General features: G+C 41.0%; 1 protein-coding gene across 2 annotated transcripts; it reads right to left on the reverse strand.

Annotated features, from left to right (window-relative positions):
- Positions 1-7228: 7228 nt before the first annotated feature.
- GPR85 (G protein-coupled receptor 85) lies at positions 7229-10984 on the reverse strand. Of its 2 annotated transcripts, none has more exons than XM_067289956.1 (2): positions 10654-10984; positions 7229-9066 (listed from the first exon to the last, which is right to left on the reverse strand). In XM_067289956.1, exon 2 carries the CDS (start codon positions 8889-8891, stop codon positions 7779-7781), a length of 1113 nt encoding a protein of 370 aa, XP_067146057.1. In that variant the 5' UTR covers positions 8892-9066; positions 10654-10984; the 3' UTR covers positions 7229-7778. The 2 variants fall into 2 exon arrangements, with proteins under 2 accessions (XP_067146057.1, XP_013802721.1); XM_013947267.2 differs by lacking the exon at positions 10654-10984 and adding an exon at positions 10146-10217 and having other exon boundaries at positions 7229-8936.
- Between the last annotated feature and the right edge of the window lie 8174 nt (positions 10985-19158).

The following is a 19158-nucleotide window of genomic DNA, read 5'->3' on the forward strand; positions in this document are numbered from 1 at the left end:
TACTACTTCCAGTCTCTCCCTTACCTACAAGAAGTCAGAGTACAGCCTCAGCAGAAGCATTCCTCACCATTTTACTGCAGATGCCCTTGCAGTCACTTAGGAACTTGCAGTGATGCACAAGGAGGTATACAACTGAGCCCAAAGGCGTCACTTACAACTACTAGCATATTTAGCTACCACTAAACGTCCCTCACGTTCCTTGCATCTGACTTTGTACTCACTTAAGATACTAAAGTGGGATACTTTGTGTTCTCCACTGGAGCTTGTACTTTCCATATTTGGTATCAACTACATTACATTATTTCAGAGAATCTGAGAAAAGTTAATATACATGCACAAACAATTCCTCTTTAAACCAGTCAAAAGATTGGTTTTGCCCATAAACTATGACATAGATTACATTTAAACTCCTGGTATGCCATGCTCTCACTGAGAACTAGTCAAGTAAAAAACATGAACACTTATATAAATAATCAAGATCTTATAGTCTTTATTGAGACAGTTTCCACAAAAGAGAGGGGAAATTTTCCTTGGGTAGGGATTGCAGGAATAGAGTCAAAGTTACAAGGGATTACATACTGAATGGAACTCTATTTTCTAATATTTTCTAGCTTTGTGCCCATCTTGCTACAGCTATGACAGTCTGTTAATCAAAATCCTATAGAACTGTATTTATTTTTGTGTGTGTTTACTTTCCATTTACACAATCACCCTATAAAAGGAGTACTTATCCTTTGTGCTTGATGTCTTACAAAGTAATTTCAAGTCGCAGTTATCCAAACATACTATTCTAGGAGCCCCACCACTATCACTTCTTTTGCCCAGTCATTACCATAAAGTATTACACAGGAGCTAAATATACATTTCCCATCTTCATGATGTCCAAACAGTCCTGCAGTTGGAGAAATCAAATGTTCCCTGTGGTGTGCCCTAATAATCAGCATTGAGTGTTTTGGATCAGATAGGAGAAAATTCCAAAGCTTAAGGGCCTTCACAGAGAATTCAGGAAAAAACATAATTGTAGAGTGCTTTAATTTCAAAAACAGGATTTGTATGTCTGTAACACAGGAAATCCTTATGGGAATGAGCAAGCACATACACTGATATATATCTCCATTATCAGTGCAAAGCTGCAAAAACATTTTACTGATAAGTGTGTATTTTAAAGAATACACTAACGTGATTAAGCATAAAATCAAGTGAATCAAATGGTCAACTTGTAACGTGTGGGATGTGGTGGTGGCAGAGATGGCACTCATTTCCCCCCCCAAAAAAATCAAGAACAAACCAGAAAATTTTCTGAGTGAATTCAGAGGGGGCAACAGGGCATAAAGCCCCACGCAGTTTGCGAAAATCTTTATCTTTGGGCCTCTGCTTCTTCCATTACTTCTGTTTTGAGAAAAAAAAAAAAAGAAGCATGAGTCACCTGTCTGTAGCCTATGAATGTTGTCTGGACATCTCTGATCTTCCTCACTGGTGAATTTCACCCATTAATACTGGGCACAGGCACAACTTAAGTCCTACTTAAACTCAACATGTAAATGGATCACAGGCCTTGAATGGGCCTGTTCCACAGGTGATTTCACTGTGGCAAAATAGTAGGATTTTAGCTAGCTCATACACAGGGGTGAAAACTTTGTTGCATCCTACAACACAACTGTCTACAGTAGTTGTCATATGTGCCCTCTTCTTAAGCTATTTCAAGGACTTCATCCTCCAACATTATTAAGTGCAAGACTTTCTATTTTGAGCAATTTATTCAATTTGCATAAGTATATTAACATGCCTGAGCTCTATGGTTATAGCGTGAAAATAAAATGGGTCAAGAAATGACACAGTTAATAGCGGTATGAGAACTTTACATATATTGCATATACACGCTGGAGATAAGTAGGCATGTTGATAGACTATTACCATGTAGAAAATGCAGTACATATAGGACAATCTTCATCACAGCAAAGACAACCTTAACAAATGTATTTGTTTGGCTATTCTTTCTCTCCCCTCCAGTACCCTTGTTTTTCAGAACTTGACTTTGCATTCCTAAAATTAAAACTTTTAACATTCCACAGAAATAAGAGAAAGAATGAACCGGGAGCATGTGATTGTTTTTGTTTTGTTATGGGTGTTTTGCATCATAAATGATTAATTCCATTCTTAACCATAAACTTTTGTGAGTTTATGCAAAATATGACTATAACAATGTCATAGATAGGTGGAATAATAATTTAAAATCAAATGTGTCATTTCATACTCGGGATTTTTAATTCCACAGTACAGTAGAACTTGTCTTAGCCAACCAGTGAAAGGACCAACAAGATATAGGTCCTTAACCAGATGAATCTTCTAACGAAGGTGAAGTAGATTTTTCCTCCATTAATACAGGGATAATTTTGAATAATCTCTGGAGACAGTAATTTTTCTAATATTTGGAGAAGCTTTAGTACAGCTAATGCAGAGTTTGTTGAAGATTATATTGTATGAATTTTGTTTTTATATCTGTGATGCTTACTAAATACAAAGCATAATGCAAGAACAGTGTTTCCTATAGTTAAGTCTCTCACTGGGGAGCCACAGTCAACTCACTCTCTAAAGACATTGTCCTTTAAATGAATCAGGTATGTAAAATCACTAGGTACTGAAAATCTCAATAATTATTTTGTTATCTAAATTTTATGAATCATACAGATGACCACATTTATTATATTTCAAATGGCTGAAGATTGTTGTTACTTATTTCCTCTTTAGACAATTAAAAAGTCTAACTTGCTTACTGTGGCATTCATTTATCATCATATATTTATATAATTACACAGTTAAGCTAAACAAAAAACACAACAAGAACTCTTTGCTATTTATAATGAGCAGTCTTTTAAAATTCACACTTCTTTCTCCTTGCTGGCTAGTTAAAGACTTTATCCATTTAAATGGACAGCTTCATCATATTCTCTTCTAAATATAAAGCATGAGCTATTTTCAGGCCACTCAAGGAAAGTCATTGTGTGCAACACCGAACTATCTGATTTGTTGCTGGCATATGCATTTCAAAATGTCATGTTGTCCTGTTAATGGACAGGACCAGAGAACACTTATGACCATTACTGATTTAGATCACTGATTTCTTCACACTCAAAGTCACTTCAGTTAACAAGGTATATTGAATTTTACTTTTGAATAACACTATCACAGATACAACCTTCTCCTTCTCTGAAAAGTCAGCTGAATTTGTAATGTGCACTTATACAGTTCTTGATGAATATAAACTGGAAGGAAGTTGTCTATATGGTATGCAGAACTGTACAGTCAACTCTTGGTTGTCTGTGGGTGTAACCCAGGCTGCAGATTAGCTGTGCTATGCTAAAACAAAACAGAAAAAAGGAAAAACACCCACCATTTCTCTTTGAATTTCTGATCTCACTTTTTACTTCAGCTTAACTTAATTCTTCGATAAATCTCATAAATACAGGAAGTTCTTAGAGTCTTGTGTGCATATGCTTTGTATTACCTATGCTATAGCTTTATACAAGTTAGTCTACTCCATTTCCACTTCCAATAATTGAGAGCTGACTGTGTAACCATGGAAGAGCCCAGCAACCCAGTTTTTATTTGACATTTGTTAAAAAACAGATGTTAGTCAAAATACGTATTCTAATTCACCTCATCAAAAATATCAGACTTCCCTTTTATTTTTTAACCCATGAGTAATAACGGCCTGCTGCAGTACTGGACTCCTATTAATAAAACCAAAACGTTCTCATGCATGAAAGGCGGAGCAAAGACAATGCAAGTGAACAAACTCAATGCACTTAAAAGGAGAGAGATAAAGTGGACTCCTCTGCCCTCAAGGTCTAGAGATTGACTGAATGCCATTTTAAAAAAATATTTTGCAGCTGTACCAAAAATGTTGCCTTAATTTGCTAACTGTACATTTTATTCATTTAGAGGGTCATTAGCACTGAACATGCTTTTCAAAATCAAATGCTCCTGGGCAACACAACAACTGTGGTTTCTCTGTGATGGGGATAGGAGAAGGGAAATGGTTTCCTGCTGCCCTCTCCCCATCCTCATTTTTCTCTGCATAACCTGGATAGCATCTATTACATGGCCAAAGCCAAAAGACAGAGATACCCCATCCTGCTAGCTAAATGTTGTGGAATGACCACTCTGAAAACTACTAAAGCAGCTGGGAGGAACCTGCATCCTCACTCTGTTTTCAGGAAGGGAACCCAGATACTGACAAACCCTGGGAAGCTGCTGCAAGAAGTGGATTCCTTATATCTATAGTGGAGGAGGGATGGTGAAATACTTCTTAAAGAGCCCTGGAGCAGGAGAAATATAAGACTTGGGAAATGAAATACATCCTGAAGAAGGTTTCACAGACAGACTGTCAAAGCACCAGTGGGGCAACAAAAGGGAGGAAAACAACAGAAGCAGAGAGCCTTTTCTTGAGGGCATGTATCCTTACTTTTTTTCCTGCCACCTTACTCAGGAAAATTAAAACAACTAACTTTGCACAATGCCATAAGCACTACAGATGAACGCAGATATAAAATAGTGTGATATTCATTGCCATTCTGAAATAGAGCAGTAACCTACCAGCCTGGTATCCTAGCTTTGGTAACAGCCTAAATCCTGTATTACAATGAAAGCAAAAAGCCTTTCATACTGTGACAGACAACAGTGTACTGAATTGGAAGGAACCTCCTTGCTCCTTTGAATTTATACTCTAATGTATGATGTTTGATATGCTGACTAGGATCAAAATGACAACCATGACAAAAATAGCAGGTACTATTTTAATTCATGTATACATACAATCCTAGTAGGAGTCTTTAAACTACTTGACATCCTGTGTCAGTGAGTTCCACTGAGTAATAATTTTGCATAAAACATTACTTGATATGTTGCCTTTTAATTTCGCTGAATATCCCCTTGATCTTTTAACACTGCAGAGAATAAAAGGAAGTACTTTTGTCACAAGACTTCTTATGGAACAACTACAAAAACTCACTTAAAGTACCCTTCCTTTGTCAGATAGTAATACAATTGCGTATTTTTCAGTTAGTCAAAGGAATTATATTCATATCAAAAGAAAAACATTTAGCAAAATATTTGCTTTCAGACTTGTTTACTGTTTATTATTTTAATTTACATCAGTTACTGCTTGCAAAACTTCCAGGGAAATAATTTTAAATAGTTTTTTTCTTTTCCCACTGCATAGTAAATACAGCCTTCTTAGTATTTCAGAAGCATAGTACTATAGAAACGCTAGGGCCTGCTTCTGCTCCAAATGAAGTTAATGGGAAAACACCAACTGACTTTATTAGGAGTTAGGTCAGGCCCTGAATTTGCAGCTTTTGAAATTTCATAGTTGAAAATGTTCTGGCTAATCTTCAGAACTGACTACTTCTACAACTACAACAGTATTTACAACTTTATTTATATGTACTTCTTTATTACAATATGTAATATCAATGTTCCTTGTAAAGGTTACTATTTTATAGAAATTAGACTGAAGTTATTGCCAATCAATCTTTTAATAAACTTAAGTGGGATAACTTTCAGAATTTTTCTCAACATACGATTTAGTTTTTATTCACTCTTGCTATCTTTGACAATTGCTTAGCTATCTAAATTTCAAAGCCTTTTTCAGTGTAATAAAAAAGTCCTTTTGGTAGAAGTTTATTGGTCCTGTTTCAAATTATGTTCTGAAATATTCTTGTACTGATGAGGACTCATTATTTTAGCATTTTTTTCTGTTTCAACACAGTATATTAAGCCATGCCTCTCAACCAATCAACCTCAGTGTAAAAGTGTAAGTGAGGTCAAATAGATTGCTCACTAAATCTTTGATCAAGTTGTCTGATCACATATAGACACAACTCTCTGAATTGTTGCATATGTTGCATAATGTTATCATACACATTTAAGCATTTTCATTATTGACTGCTGCTTGTGTAGGTATATATTAACTTGCTGGTCATAAAACAACAACAAAGGACAAGATACACCAATACTGAATTAAGACCTCTAGTCTTGTCTCTCCAAAAATTAAGAAAAATCAATGCTCTTTATGATTAACTGACTCATGATGTTGTGCTTCAAATATACACATTTTCCAAAATTAAACTGTGAAGTTTATGTCAAATACTGTGTTGTAACTTTAAATATAACTGACATATTAGAACAGATAGATGGGTAATTATGATAAACTACACAATAGTGCTACTGTAGATAATATCATTTATCAATCCTGTGGTCCCCATCATTCATGCATTTACAGTTTGGGAATACAGTGACTGCAAAGGATAATAATTCATAATGGCTACATTCGCAGTACTTCATGCTAGCTCACTAGACAAAATAAAAAAGGTTAATTGTATAACTGGAAAAATGTAAAATTTTATTCCAAGAAAATTAACAAGCTACACAGGTAAATTTTGGCAAATGCAACTTTATATTGAAATCCACACATCTGTATCTTAAAGAAGGAAAGACTCACAGACTCTAATGTATTTCTAAAATACTAAGAAATCATATTATATGCTTTCACAAGTTAAAACTTAAATAATTTAAAACAACCAATACACCAAAATGTGCAGAAAATATAAACAAGACTGTGCCTTCAGTAGAATAAATGCTTCACAAATTGTGCAAGATATCATACTAAGGCTGCGGTCTCCCCATGACAGCTGTCTTAAAATATAAACATACATCAACTGCCTGTGTTTCTCAGAACAAACTAGAAAGGGCGGCACACCTAGAAAAAAATCATATCATCCCAGTGATGTGCATACTGATTTGGGGAACCATTGGAGTAAAAAGGAAAAAAAAGAGGACTAAGTGATCTTTCATGCACTCCCAGATGACTGACCAGAGTTACTGATTCAATTTTCCTTGCTTATTTGCTTCAATGCTAAACAAAATGGAAGATACTAGATAACCCTTTAAGGCAACATGTGTTTATTCTGTATAATTATAACTGTTCAATTATGACTGGATATTATCATTATTGTTGCCTAACAGACTGATATCTAGCTTTTTAAAAAATATAAATAAGAGTCTATTAAACTTTATACCAAATCAGCAAAAAACACAGAATACAGTTAAATGTTAGTAATTTCACCGTTAAGGAAAATGGTATTTAGAAAGAGTAATATATTTGGAAAAAAAAGTAAAGTCTAAATCTGAACAAAAATACTGCTTTGGAATGCTCCCCAAAACTTACTCACAAGGCAAACAGATTTGTAAGTGTGATAATCCAATAATGCATGGCACATCTTTAATCAGTTACAGTACTTGAGTCCCCAGTTTTCAGTCTTTGCAAAACAATAATTGTATGAAATGTTTTAAAGATCTTCAGATGTCTAAAATTAGTTTTATCAACACATTAACCTCATATCAACTTAATTTATTAAGATGTCCAATGCTAATCTTTTTGATGGTCTTATTTTATGTAGTGATATACACAGCATTTAGCACTGATACTTAGCACCTGCTACTTTCATAATCTAGATTTCAACCACATAAAGGAATTCAGGGCAGTAGTTCAGTCCTTTGTTCTTAATTACAAACCTTCAGCAGTGGTCAGCAGGAACATGTTTAGGTTTAAAATAGGATTAGAGGTGAGCTATTGCAAAGACTGCAGAATGTTGCCCAAATCCTTACAGCTGCTGACATCCCATTCTTGATTTTCTTCTCAAGACATGGCTACAGGCCACAACTGCTTAGCAGAGAATGGTAGTGTTTCACAAGGCTAAAGATTTACAGATGCTCCCTCATATAACACAGTAAGGTTCCCTTGGTAACCTGGATTTTCTGCAGTAAAGAAGGGTTGTGCTGAAACAGCGCCTCAGCTCCCTGTTGGAGAAAATGCAGACAAAAGGATTGATTCCAGCTTGGGCAAAACTCATCCAGACAGCGGCCGTTAGAAATCCCCCGGGTACTACAGGCCCTCTTGCAAAAACTCTCCAGTAACAGGCTACCAAATAGGGACCCCACAAGGTCAGAAAGAGGAATGTCATAATGTAGAACATTCTGCTGATTCTCTTCTCCATTTTGAACTCATCTAAAACCAGTAGCCTTCTCCTGCCTGTGGTGTTCGCATTTTGCCTGATTCCCAACAAGGTTGGAGGTGTGGGACCCCTTCCAAATCCAGCCAGCCAATTAGCAGCTGCTTGACCACTGGCTCCGGGACCATGAAAAGTCCAGTTCTGACTCACTGCTGCAACAAACTGGACTGGCTTCATTTTCCTGCGATCGTGAACAAAAAATATCAGCTTGAGGTAGACAAGCTGTGTGGCTAGGAGGATAAGGGCAAGAAGAAGCATAAATCCCAAGGAATCATTAGCCCTGAAGGAACGATGCTGGAAAGTGCATTGGTCTTCCTCCCTAATGAACGAGTAGGTGCCCACATCTAAAACTGGGGGGAAAGCCATGGCTACAGAGAGGGTCCACACCATACAGATAACTGCCAAACAAGTCCAGAAGGTCAGTCTTTTTGTATAAAAACGGTGGTGGGCAATAGCTAAGTATCTGGTGACGCTTATGCAGAATAACATGAAAGCAGTGTGGAAGCAGGACAAAACCCCCAAAAAGGCAATCACTTTGCAAGTAAGAGTCCCATACGTCCAAGTAGAGCCATTTTTTACAGAGGTGAAAACAAATGGGAAACAAATTGCAGATCTGAGGATATCTGAGCAGCAAAGATCCAACAGGAAGTAGTAAGGAGCTCTATGCAAGGTCTTATCTTTGACTAGCAAAATGGAGATCAGAAGGTTACCCACCACACTGACTCCTATTATGAAACCCAGTGAAGTCAGTTTCAGAAAAGCTGTTAAAGGAGAGAGATTTTGTAAAATGTTGTCAGCTGCATGGCTGTAGTTCGCCATAGATGGATGGATGATATGTATATTGCCTCAGTCAAGTCTCATGATCTATATATAAGAACAAGGAAAAAATAGATCCATACATCTTACTGAAAATGTAATCCACAAACAGAACTGATCTTGTGTCTAGTCACACAGCACATCCTCTTCTTTCTGATTTGTCATGCCATCAAAATATCTGAAAAAAAATCGAGCTATCAGTTCTTAAGTTAACAAGAAATGATGTCAGAAAGTGCTAACAAAGATGTTAATTTATGGAGAACCAAATGAAGTTGTAAATTTGAGTACTATTGTTTGTTTTTAAAAATCATGAGGCAATTTTTTTTTTACACTTACTGTTTAGCATGTTTGATTATTGGCATTTCACAGATTGGGCTAGTGACAGTTTCAGAACTGACCAGTGCCCCTTATATTTGGTAGGATATATAATTTTACAGTTAAAGCCTCAGAGATTTTATGAATCAAATGATTCCCAGTTTGCAAGTCCAAGAGTTAATCACTGACATCTTTTAAAAAAAATCCCCAAAGACTTCTCATATTTTGACATTACATACATTTATTTTATGGCTACAGTATTTGTCAATGTTTTAGAGGCAGCTACTGTGTTGATACGGATCACACCCAAAGAAACCCTGCAGAATTTATGTTTTTTAACCCAAGTCACCAAAGCACATTAATCACACAGTGTTAGTTCATGCACATTGTAAGAGAAACAGTATTCATTATCTCCCTCCCTTCCTCCTATAAACCATAATTTTGTCATTTAGGCTTTCAAATAAACAGGTATGCCAGACAGACGATAGCACTGTGCTTTAGGGTCTTCCTTCCCTTCTCTCCCCCCCCCCCCCCGCTTTAATGCAAATCTTTAAAGCCTCGACATAATTCCGAATAAGCAACGGTTAATGGAAATACTGAGAAGAAAAATAGGCAACACACCCAAGATATAATGCCGATCCTTTTGGAAGGGCTGGTTTTGGTTATGCTTAAATAAGCATATAATAAATGGATTTTTTTTTAAGCTAATTAGAGCCTCGCGATTCCTACTAATCCACCCGGTGAATCGTACCGGAACGTATTTCATGCAATAAAATAAAATAAAGAACTGTCTGCTGCTGTTTTTCCCCTCCAGAGCCAGGGACGGGAGCCACAGCAGGCATGATCAGGCTCCGCCGCTATTCTCATGAAGTGTTTCCTATGCCACCTCGGGTGCACAAAGGATATTCCCACTGAATCCCAGCAAAATCCTGCCATTCTTACCGTCCACAAAAGAGCCTGATTGCTGCTGTGTAAACAGAGGCTGATCAGATCATGGCACATCGTTTTAAAAACCATGAAACCAGGCGTCCCCCTCCCCCTCCCGCCGCTTCCCCTCCTCCGTGGAGCTGTCCCCGCCGCGCGGCCGGCCTGCCTCCGCGCACACGCACCGCGCACCGGCACACCGCACACACCGCACACACACCACACTCACACCACACCACACACCACACACCACACACACGGCCGCACGGCGCCGCGCTGCGAGGCGCCCGGGTGCTGCCGCCGCCTGGCAGCCGCCGCTGCCGGCGCCCGGCGAGAGCCCCCGCGGCGGGGGGCTGGGAGAGCGGGAGAGGCTTTGTCTGCCAACGCGTCCATGACGCCGTTTCTTTAAAGTACCCCCCCCCCCAGCCCCAACAGCCCCGCTCCCGCGGCGGGGGGCCTCCCCGCACGCCCCTGCCGCTGCAGCCCCCGCACCCCGGCCCCCGGCCCCTGGCCCCTCTCCTCCTACCTGTTGGTGCGGGAGGTCCCCGCATGCCAGAGCCGCTCCTTCCCGCCAGCGGACGGCTGCTTTTCCCCGGTGGCCTCTTTCAAAACCCTTTTTTACTCTCCTGTGCCGTCGTTCATTTTCCGTTCTTTCATTCCGTTTTTCTGTATTTTTTCCTTTTTCCTTTTTTTTTTTTCCGCCTGGGTACCGTGACGGTGAATCCAGTCAGTGGCTCGGGCGGCGCATGCTCAGTGCGCCGCCTCGCGCGCCGAGCCCCGTCCTCCCCTGTCGCAGCGCCACAAGCTCCCCCGGAACGCCTCGCCGAGGGCTGAGGGCAAGGCAGCGGCGGCGGCAGCAGCCGTCTCCTCAGGGGTGGCTCGGCAGCCTCAGCAGCAGCGGCAGCCTCCTCGGCGAGGGCAAGGCAGCCTCGGCAGCCGCGCCGACAGCACGCTCCCACTGCGATGCTGAGCGGAGCTGGGTTTACTGGCGAGCCGGGCAAAGCCAGCTGGAGGAAAGGCAGGGGGAGGAATGAGGTCCTGCACTCCTTGTTTATGCCTTGGACTCTTCCCTGCCGCCCCCGTCGCTTAAAATGGGGGCCAGGAAGCAGCTCTCCGCTCTCCTCGGTGCGCTCTGCCACCCGTTAGCAGAGGGACTGAGGGGCTTTTGCTGCTGCTGCTGCTGTTTGGATGTTGGCGTTTGCGGCCCATTTTTTTTCCTCCAAATTCTCACCCTGCGAATTCCTTCTTTTCAACTCCTGAGGCAGGAGCAGTACCGTAGTTTGGGGAGGGCATGTTCGGTGAGGAACCGTTAGGACACCACACCTTTCCCCTGGCTTCTCCGCTCCCCTCCTCGCAGCCGGTAAACAGGCTTTTTAAAATGCAGAAAAAAACGGTGCAGAGCTGTCAGCGCGTTTTGTGGCAACAATAATGAATTTTAATGTAAGCCTGTTCTGTTCGTAGCAAGGCCAACATTTTCCCCTCGAAACGTATGGCAAGAGCAGCGAAAAGTGCGGGTGCCCCACGCACAGCGGCGGGCTCGTGCTGGTCTGCATGGTGCCGATGGCCGGTGGGGTTCAGTGTCAGGCGGTTGGGATGGTGTCATGGGGGTGACAGATGGACATGGCCGCGCTGCTGGGCGGCCTGCGGCCTGGGCAGGGGCACGAGCGCTGCACCCATCTCCCTGTGCACCATGTGCTGCGCTTGGTCAGCCGTCATCATGCTAAAACTAGGAAAACACCCTGAAGGCTTGGATAAAACCCCTTTGGGTTTTGTGCTGGGTGAAAAGAGCATGTCCCTTTGCCCTCCTGCCTTTTCAGTTTTTATGTAAGCCTGTCTGAGAGAAACAGGAACATAATCAAGAATTACCCTGAAGTAATTTGGTTCGATTTCAAGGCTGTTGTGGAACAGCTTATTTGGGGGAGATTTGGATTCTGTGAAACTTCTTCACTGGGACCTTCCAATTCAAGTCAAAATAAATTCTTCATGGGGATGGATTTATGGGGTTGACTCATTATGTGTCTTATTTTTGAGACCATTAGTAGACTATAGGCAGTTTTTAAGCTGTCAAAGGTTTTTTGTTGTTGTTGTTGTTTTTTTTGGCACTTTAGTCATTGTAATCAGTGGCCAAACCACAGAATTAGCCTGGTCAAGCCCAAGGGTCTGCAGCAACAGGAAAATAATTTAAAACAAAAATTTCACCGTTTCAAGCTTGTGGCTTCCTTCAGATGAAATTTAGTCCTGTGCAGAAAACTCATGCAGATCCCAAGTACCACATAATTTTTTCTTTTTTCCATGAGTGTGATTATTATGACCTTGTGCTGGTGCTCATCTTTGGAGTTAGCTTCACCTTTTAAAAATTGGCATTTTGGGTAGTTATTAAAGTCACCTCAAGCTGTACTTTTCCTATGTCACAATCAGCTCAGCTAAGCAGACCTCCCCTGCTGTCCCTTTTCTGTGGCTACATATAGGTACCCAAACATACATGTACAATGACTCTTAAAGTTATTCTTAATGTCAAAACATGAAGGACAAGGAAGTAGCTACTAAGAGCAGGCACTGGGCTGTCTAATACAGCAAAGGATTCCCTGAATGCATTGAAAATTAAATACTTAAAATACTGGATTAGAAAACAGATAGACTGATTTACAATTTGTGATACAGAATAGTAATAATATGTGCATGGTTGGGGCTATTCTTTGACCCTGATTTATGATTTATATTTGAAGAGTAAAAAGTATGACATCATCATCATAATCATAAAAAATGTAATGTGATAATTTTTAACCTTTTCTGTCTGTGCTTTTTCATAGAAATGTTATAGAAGTGTATTGCTATATAACATTTAAGAACTTGCTTTTCTTTTATACTTCTCATGGACTGCTTAGGAGTAATCCATGGACTTTTAGGATTCATAGACATGTGTTCAATCACTGGTTTAGCATAAACAGGTTTATTGTCATATGTGTAATCTGAGAACCAATGGTCTAATATTATTCAGCCAAATATAGATATCTAAACTGAAGCTACAAATAGCTAAACTGCTTTTTGTAATCAGTGGAGAAAAGCAGGTATTTCAGGGAGCATTTTATCTCATTCTAAAGCACAAGTTGAATAAACATAGGTCGAATAAATTGCACCCTAATTTCTTTGATTGTAAGGGTAGAGTTAGGCATGAGAAACCCTCATCACAAGGGAAATGATTTTTGCTAGAGTGTGAGATAACGCTGTGGTTATGCTGGGAGTGTGTCACTTTACCCATGGAGGGAAAGCAAATCCAGGAGTCATGGGACTGGGAATCTGGGAGGTAAAGGCAGAGCAGTCAGTTAAAGATGACTCCTGGAAGTGTGAACCGGGAAATGAACATGCTATTAAAGAGGGAGGAGAAAAGCTAAGAAAGGACAGGGGAAATGATCTGTGCTCTGTAGTTCTTCGTTGGGCTAGAGATCTGAAACGTGCAGAAAACAACTGGGAGGAAGCCTTAGTTGCAAGCTGAGATAATTAGGGGTAGCCAAGCAGAATTTCTTGGGGCTCAGAATTTTTTTTGTGCCCTGAAATCCTGTACCTTTGCCATAAGGAGGGATCCCGAACCCTGAGTAAATTTCCCATCATGCAGTATAAGGGCAATGCTAAGAGCAGCAGGAAGGAGGCTCAAAAAACCAGAGGATCTGCATGCTATATAAGCATTACAGAGAAAAGAGGTGATGACCCTCAGGAAGGTAAATCTCTCTCTCTCTGCCTTTTGTTTAGTTAGGTGTTTAAGTCTGCTGTTCCCCAAGAAGGAAGGGGTAAGAGACAGTGCCAGTGAAGTATAAGAGCAAGAGCTCATGTACCCCATTATAGCTAATTGCAGACTGATCTAAGCATTCTCTAGAGTATGTGACAGCCAGGACTGTTTCCCTGATTTTCTAATTCAGACCAAAGATGTGAATGATGTCCAAGCTTTTGGGCAATCCTACTGCAAAGTCATTGACAGCTTTGGTGCAGATGTCTCTCACTTTCTGCTGTTAGAATTATTTTATTTTTGTAATAATTACAGCCTAGAAAGTAACTGGTGAGGTATTCAGTGTTGTCATTGGTGATTGAGGATCCCATATCCTGACTGGCAGCTTTTTCAATTCAGGTTTAAGAATAACCATTTCAGAATAACCAAGGGATTGGGTCCAGTGAATTGGACCCACTAGATCCACTCCCAGATCCAGAACACCTTATTGGAGAACCCTGCTTTGAGGTTTCTGGGTCTTTGGCATCAGCTGCAGATCCAAACAGTCATTGCAATGAGGTGGTGTTGATGCTTGGGTACGTATGGGCAGTACCAGGAAGTCAGGCACTGCGGTGGGTGACAGTTGAGCACTATTGTAGAGGAACCTTGCTGGCATGTAAGTATTAGTTCCGGTACTTGGCACCTAATTTCTTTTGAGAATATGTGCCCTGGAATTCTGTACCAAAAGTGTGAGCTCGATGGGGATACTGGGTAGGTGTTGTCATTGTTTTGAGCTTTTTCCTCAGGGTGGGAAAGTTTTTGAGAAAAGTCCTGCACTGAGAAATCTCACTAATGGAGTCTAAGGTAGAAATGGAGCTGGAAGACAGGCTAGTGATGACAAGCTACTATAAGCTGAAAACATGGAGTGAGATCCTGGCCTCACCAAGGTCAGAAACAGCACTCACCAGTTTCAATGGAATCAGGATATCAGCTGCTGGCCAGAAGTTCTGAACAGCTAAAATGTAAAATATTCATGCCCCTATTCTCTTGATTATTTCAGTAATTATGATATTTACTGGCTGTCCTGAAATCTGGATATATGCAATGTCTACCCAGTCTGCATAATGCAAACTGAAACACTGTAGAATTTTGTGACATTTGTACAAAACAGGAGAGAGACTCTGCAAGGTATACCCACCTCTGTGCAGAGGCCAGCACAAGATTTATGTATTGCTTAAGAGACTGTGATAGATGCTATCAAAGTACATCCTTTTCAAAGGGCTCAAGGAATTCTTCCAAGGGAAATTTCATGCCTGTGCAGTATATTTTTGCAACTTTAAAAAAGTATTTAAGTAGGACTTATGTAATTCAGAGACCTGTGTAAGACCCCTGCACAATGGAGAATTTCACCTGCAATATATTTGGTTTCTGTGCTTTGTAAACTCTTTGCAGAATAAAGACATTGTCAGTAGTGTCTGGATCCTGGGTTGGCTCTCACCCCGGAGGTAAATTTCATTCTATGCTGAAAACCTCCAAACTGGTCTCCAACTCAGTAATGTACATTTTCACCTATAACAAAATTGTGTTCCTATGACCATAGGACTATAATTATCCTTATGGATAATTATTGCAAATTTTTTTGTATAAATCTTCAGTTAGATCCTCAGATGGCTTATATATATCCTCAAAAGTGTTTAATGAGATATTTTAAAAAAATGTTTCAAAACTGTCTTTGAAGCTTATTTTTTCCTAAAAATTGGTCTATGTTGCGTGTTTACACAGGGGTAAACAAAGATTTAAGGGCAAATACACATAATCTTATTTGCTGAGCATATGAAAAAGGCTTTGTCCTGCAGAGGAAAACCTCTACTCGGTGTGACTCTCCTGGGAGCGATGCACCAGTGTGCTTCTGAAAGTCCCATTAGATACTTATCTGTATCCTCAGGCTTCTGAACACCATTTAACATTTCAATCATTAGAACTATATTTTAAAGATGAGATACCACTTTTACATTGAGGTTTCATAGATACACTTAAATCTGTGTTACAATGTTAAATTTACTTATTTTTTGTGTGCAATTTAGGTAGCATGGGCATGTAATTACTTGACTTCACTTGCATACTGGGTAGTTAGAAATACAAATGAACTTAACTGTGGCCATGAATAATTACCAATGTTAAATTGCACTGCTAATTACTTGTGCCTGCAAAAAGATAATCTATATATTTAAATTGCTGGGCTTTATAGTGGCCTTTATATATATATGGTTTAGAGGGAGAGACAGAGAGAGAGAAGACAGGTAGAGAGGCAGAGAAAGAAAGGTCCGTATGCAGTCTTTGTAGTATGGGACTCATCATTGTTTTCAAAGACTTAATTTTGTTCTGTGCAGTTTGTGCACCATATATATGTTGTCATGTACTAAAGACCTACCAAATTGTTTATGTTTGCACAGCCAGGGTGGAATGATAATACATAACTGATAAAAGATGCAGCCAGTCACACCCACAGTGACGCAAATTGATTTAGTTCCACATAAATAAATAAATAAATAAATAAATAAAACATTATACTATTGGAAGTAGTTCCAAGTAGATACATTTGGTGAGATAACATTTTTAAATAGTTGAGAACATTTCTGTAGTTGTTGCTGCCTTGGATTCCCCATAAATTTTTATAGAAAGAATGTCATATTTATAACTTTGTCTTTGAATAATTTGTTTAGCTCAATTAAAAAAAAAAAAGAGAGGGTAAACACTATCTTGTATGTCCATATTTCAAATCTTTTAATGTGGGTAATACTGAACTTGCAATATTGTCAGTGGGAAGTACTGACATTCCCCTTCCATCAGCAGTTTTTAGCTAATATGGGCAGCACTGTAGTAATGGCACACTAACAGGATCTTCAGTGAGGTCCTGAGCTCCTGACCAACAGGGACACCTGCTGTTATTCCCTGATGTCCCTGGGAGGAGAAAGAACCTCTCATCAGGACTTCAAAAGAAGGTGGACCAAACTTAATGATGTTTCTGCTACATCCAATCTCTTTGCACTCCTCCCTTGCTAGAAGGTCGGTTAATATTATGGTAATTCAATATGGAATGGGAGGAAAGGATTTTTCTTCTTTCTCCCTTACCAAAAATAAAATACCATTCCTTACAAGTCTTGTAGATGGGATTTGTTGAAGCATGTGCACAGACACTGAGAACAGTCTTACAGCAGTAGTGCTTCATTTATTTAACGTATTTTTGTCTACAGTTTAATCAATTAATTGTACATATTTTAGTATAAGTTACATTACAATATGTCTTTCAACTACTAAAGTACGGTAAATGCATTCCATTCACTGATTTGTTTTTCTGTGTACGACATACAGTAACATGAATACATCACAATGGTACAATTCAGCAATCTAGATAGTTGAAATTGACAGTTGATGCTGTCATGGATGGCTACATGCTTTTTAGGAAAGACAGGCCAGGAAAGCGAGGTGGTGGAGTTGCTCTTTATGTGAGAGAGCAACTGGAATGTGTTGAGCTGTGCCTAGGGGTGGAAGAAGAGCGAGTCGAGAGCTTATGGGTAAGGATTAAAGGGCAGGCTAGCATGGGTGACACTGTTGTGGGTGTTTACTACAGGCTACCTGATCAGGAAGAGGAAGTCGATGAGGCCTTCTACAGACAGCTGGAAGTAGCCTCACGATCCCAGGCCCTGGTTCTCGTGGGGGACTTCAACCACCCTGATATCTGCTGGAAAGACAACACAGCTAGGCACAAACAATCCCGGAGGGTCCTGCAGAGCATTGGTGACAACTTCTTGACACAGGTGGTGGAGGAGCCAACAAGGAGAGGTGTGCTGCTGGACCTCGTACTAACAAACAAAGAAGGACTGGTGGAAGATGTGAAGGTCGGGGGCAGCCTTGGCTGCAGTGACCATGAGATGGTGGAGTTCAGGATCCTGCGAGGAGGAGGCAGGGCACTAAGTAGGATCGCAACCCTGGACTTCAGGAGAGCAAACTTTGGCCTCTTCAGGGACCTACTTGGAGGAATCCCACGGGTTAGGGCCCTAGAAGGAAGGGGCGTTCAAGAGAGCTGGTTAATATTCAAACATCACTTCCTCCAGGCTCAAGAGCGGTGCGTCCCTATGAGTAGGAAGTCAAGCAAAGGAGGTAGGAGACCTGCATGGATGAGCAAGGAGCTTCTGGCAAAACTCAACCAGAAGAAGGAAGTATACAGAAAGTGGAAAGGGGGACAGGCCACTTGGGAGGAATGTAGGAACGCTGTCAGAGTATGCAGGGATGTGACGAGGAAGGCTAAGGCCCGTTTGGAATTAAATCTGGCTAGAGATGTCAAGGACAGCAAGAAGGGCTTCTTCAAATACATCAGTAGCAAGAGGAAGACTAGGGAAAATGTGGGACCGCTGCTGAACGGGGTGGGTGCCCTGGTGATGAAGGATGCAGAGAAGGCAGAGTTACTGAATGCCTTCTTTGCTTCAGTCTTTACTGCTCAGGCCAGCCCTCAGGAACCCCAGACCCTGGAGGCAAGAGAGAAAGTCTGGAGAGAGGAAGACTTTCCCTTGGTGGAGGAGGATCGGGTTAGAGATCATTTAGGCAAACCTGACACCCACAAATCCATGGGCCCCGATGGGATGCACCCACGAGTGCTGAGGGAGCTGGCGGACGTTATTGCTAAGCCACTCTCCATCATCTTTGAAAGGTCATGGAGAACAGGAGAGGTGCCTGAAGACTGGAAGAAAGCCAGCATCACCCCAGTCTTCAAAAAGGGCAAGAAGGAGGACCCAGGGAACTACAGGCCAGTCAGCCTCACCTGCATCCCTGGAAAGGTGATGGAGCAGCCCATCCTGGAGGCCATCTCCAAGCATGTGGAGGACAAGAAGGTGATCAGGAGTAGTCAGCATGGCTTCACCAAGGGGAAATCATGCCTAACCAATCTGATAGCCTTCTGTGATGGAATGACTGGCTGGGTAGATGAGGGGAGAGCAGTGGATGTTGTCTACCTTGACTTCAGCAAGGCTTTTGACACTGTCTCCCAGAACATCCTCATAGGCAAGCTCAGGAAGTGTGGTTTAGACGAGTGGACAGTGAGGTGGATTGAGAACTGGCTGAATGGCAGAGCTCAGAGGGTTGTGATCAGCGGCACAGAGTCTAGCTGGCCGCCTGTAGCTAGCGGTGTCCCCCAGGGGTCAGTACTGGGTCCAGTCTTGTTCAACTTCTTCATTAATGACCTGGATGAAGGGACAGAGTGCACCCTCAGCAAGTTTGCCAACGATACAAAACTGGGAGGAGTGGCGGATACACTGGAGGGCTGTGCTGCCATTC

Source organism: Apteryx mantelli, chromosome 1 (assembly GCF_036417845.1).
Source record: "Apteryx mantelli isolate bAptMan1 chromosome 1, bAptMan1.hap1, whole genome shotgun sequence".
Classification (NCBI taxonomy): Eukaryota; Metazoa; Chordata; class Aves; order Apterygiformes; family Apterygidae; genus Apteryx; species Apteryx mantelli.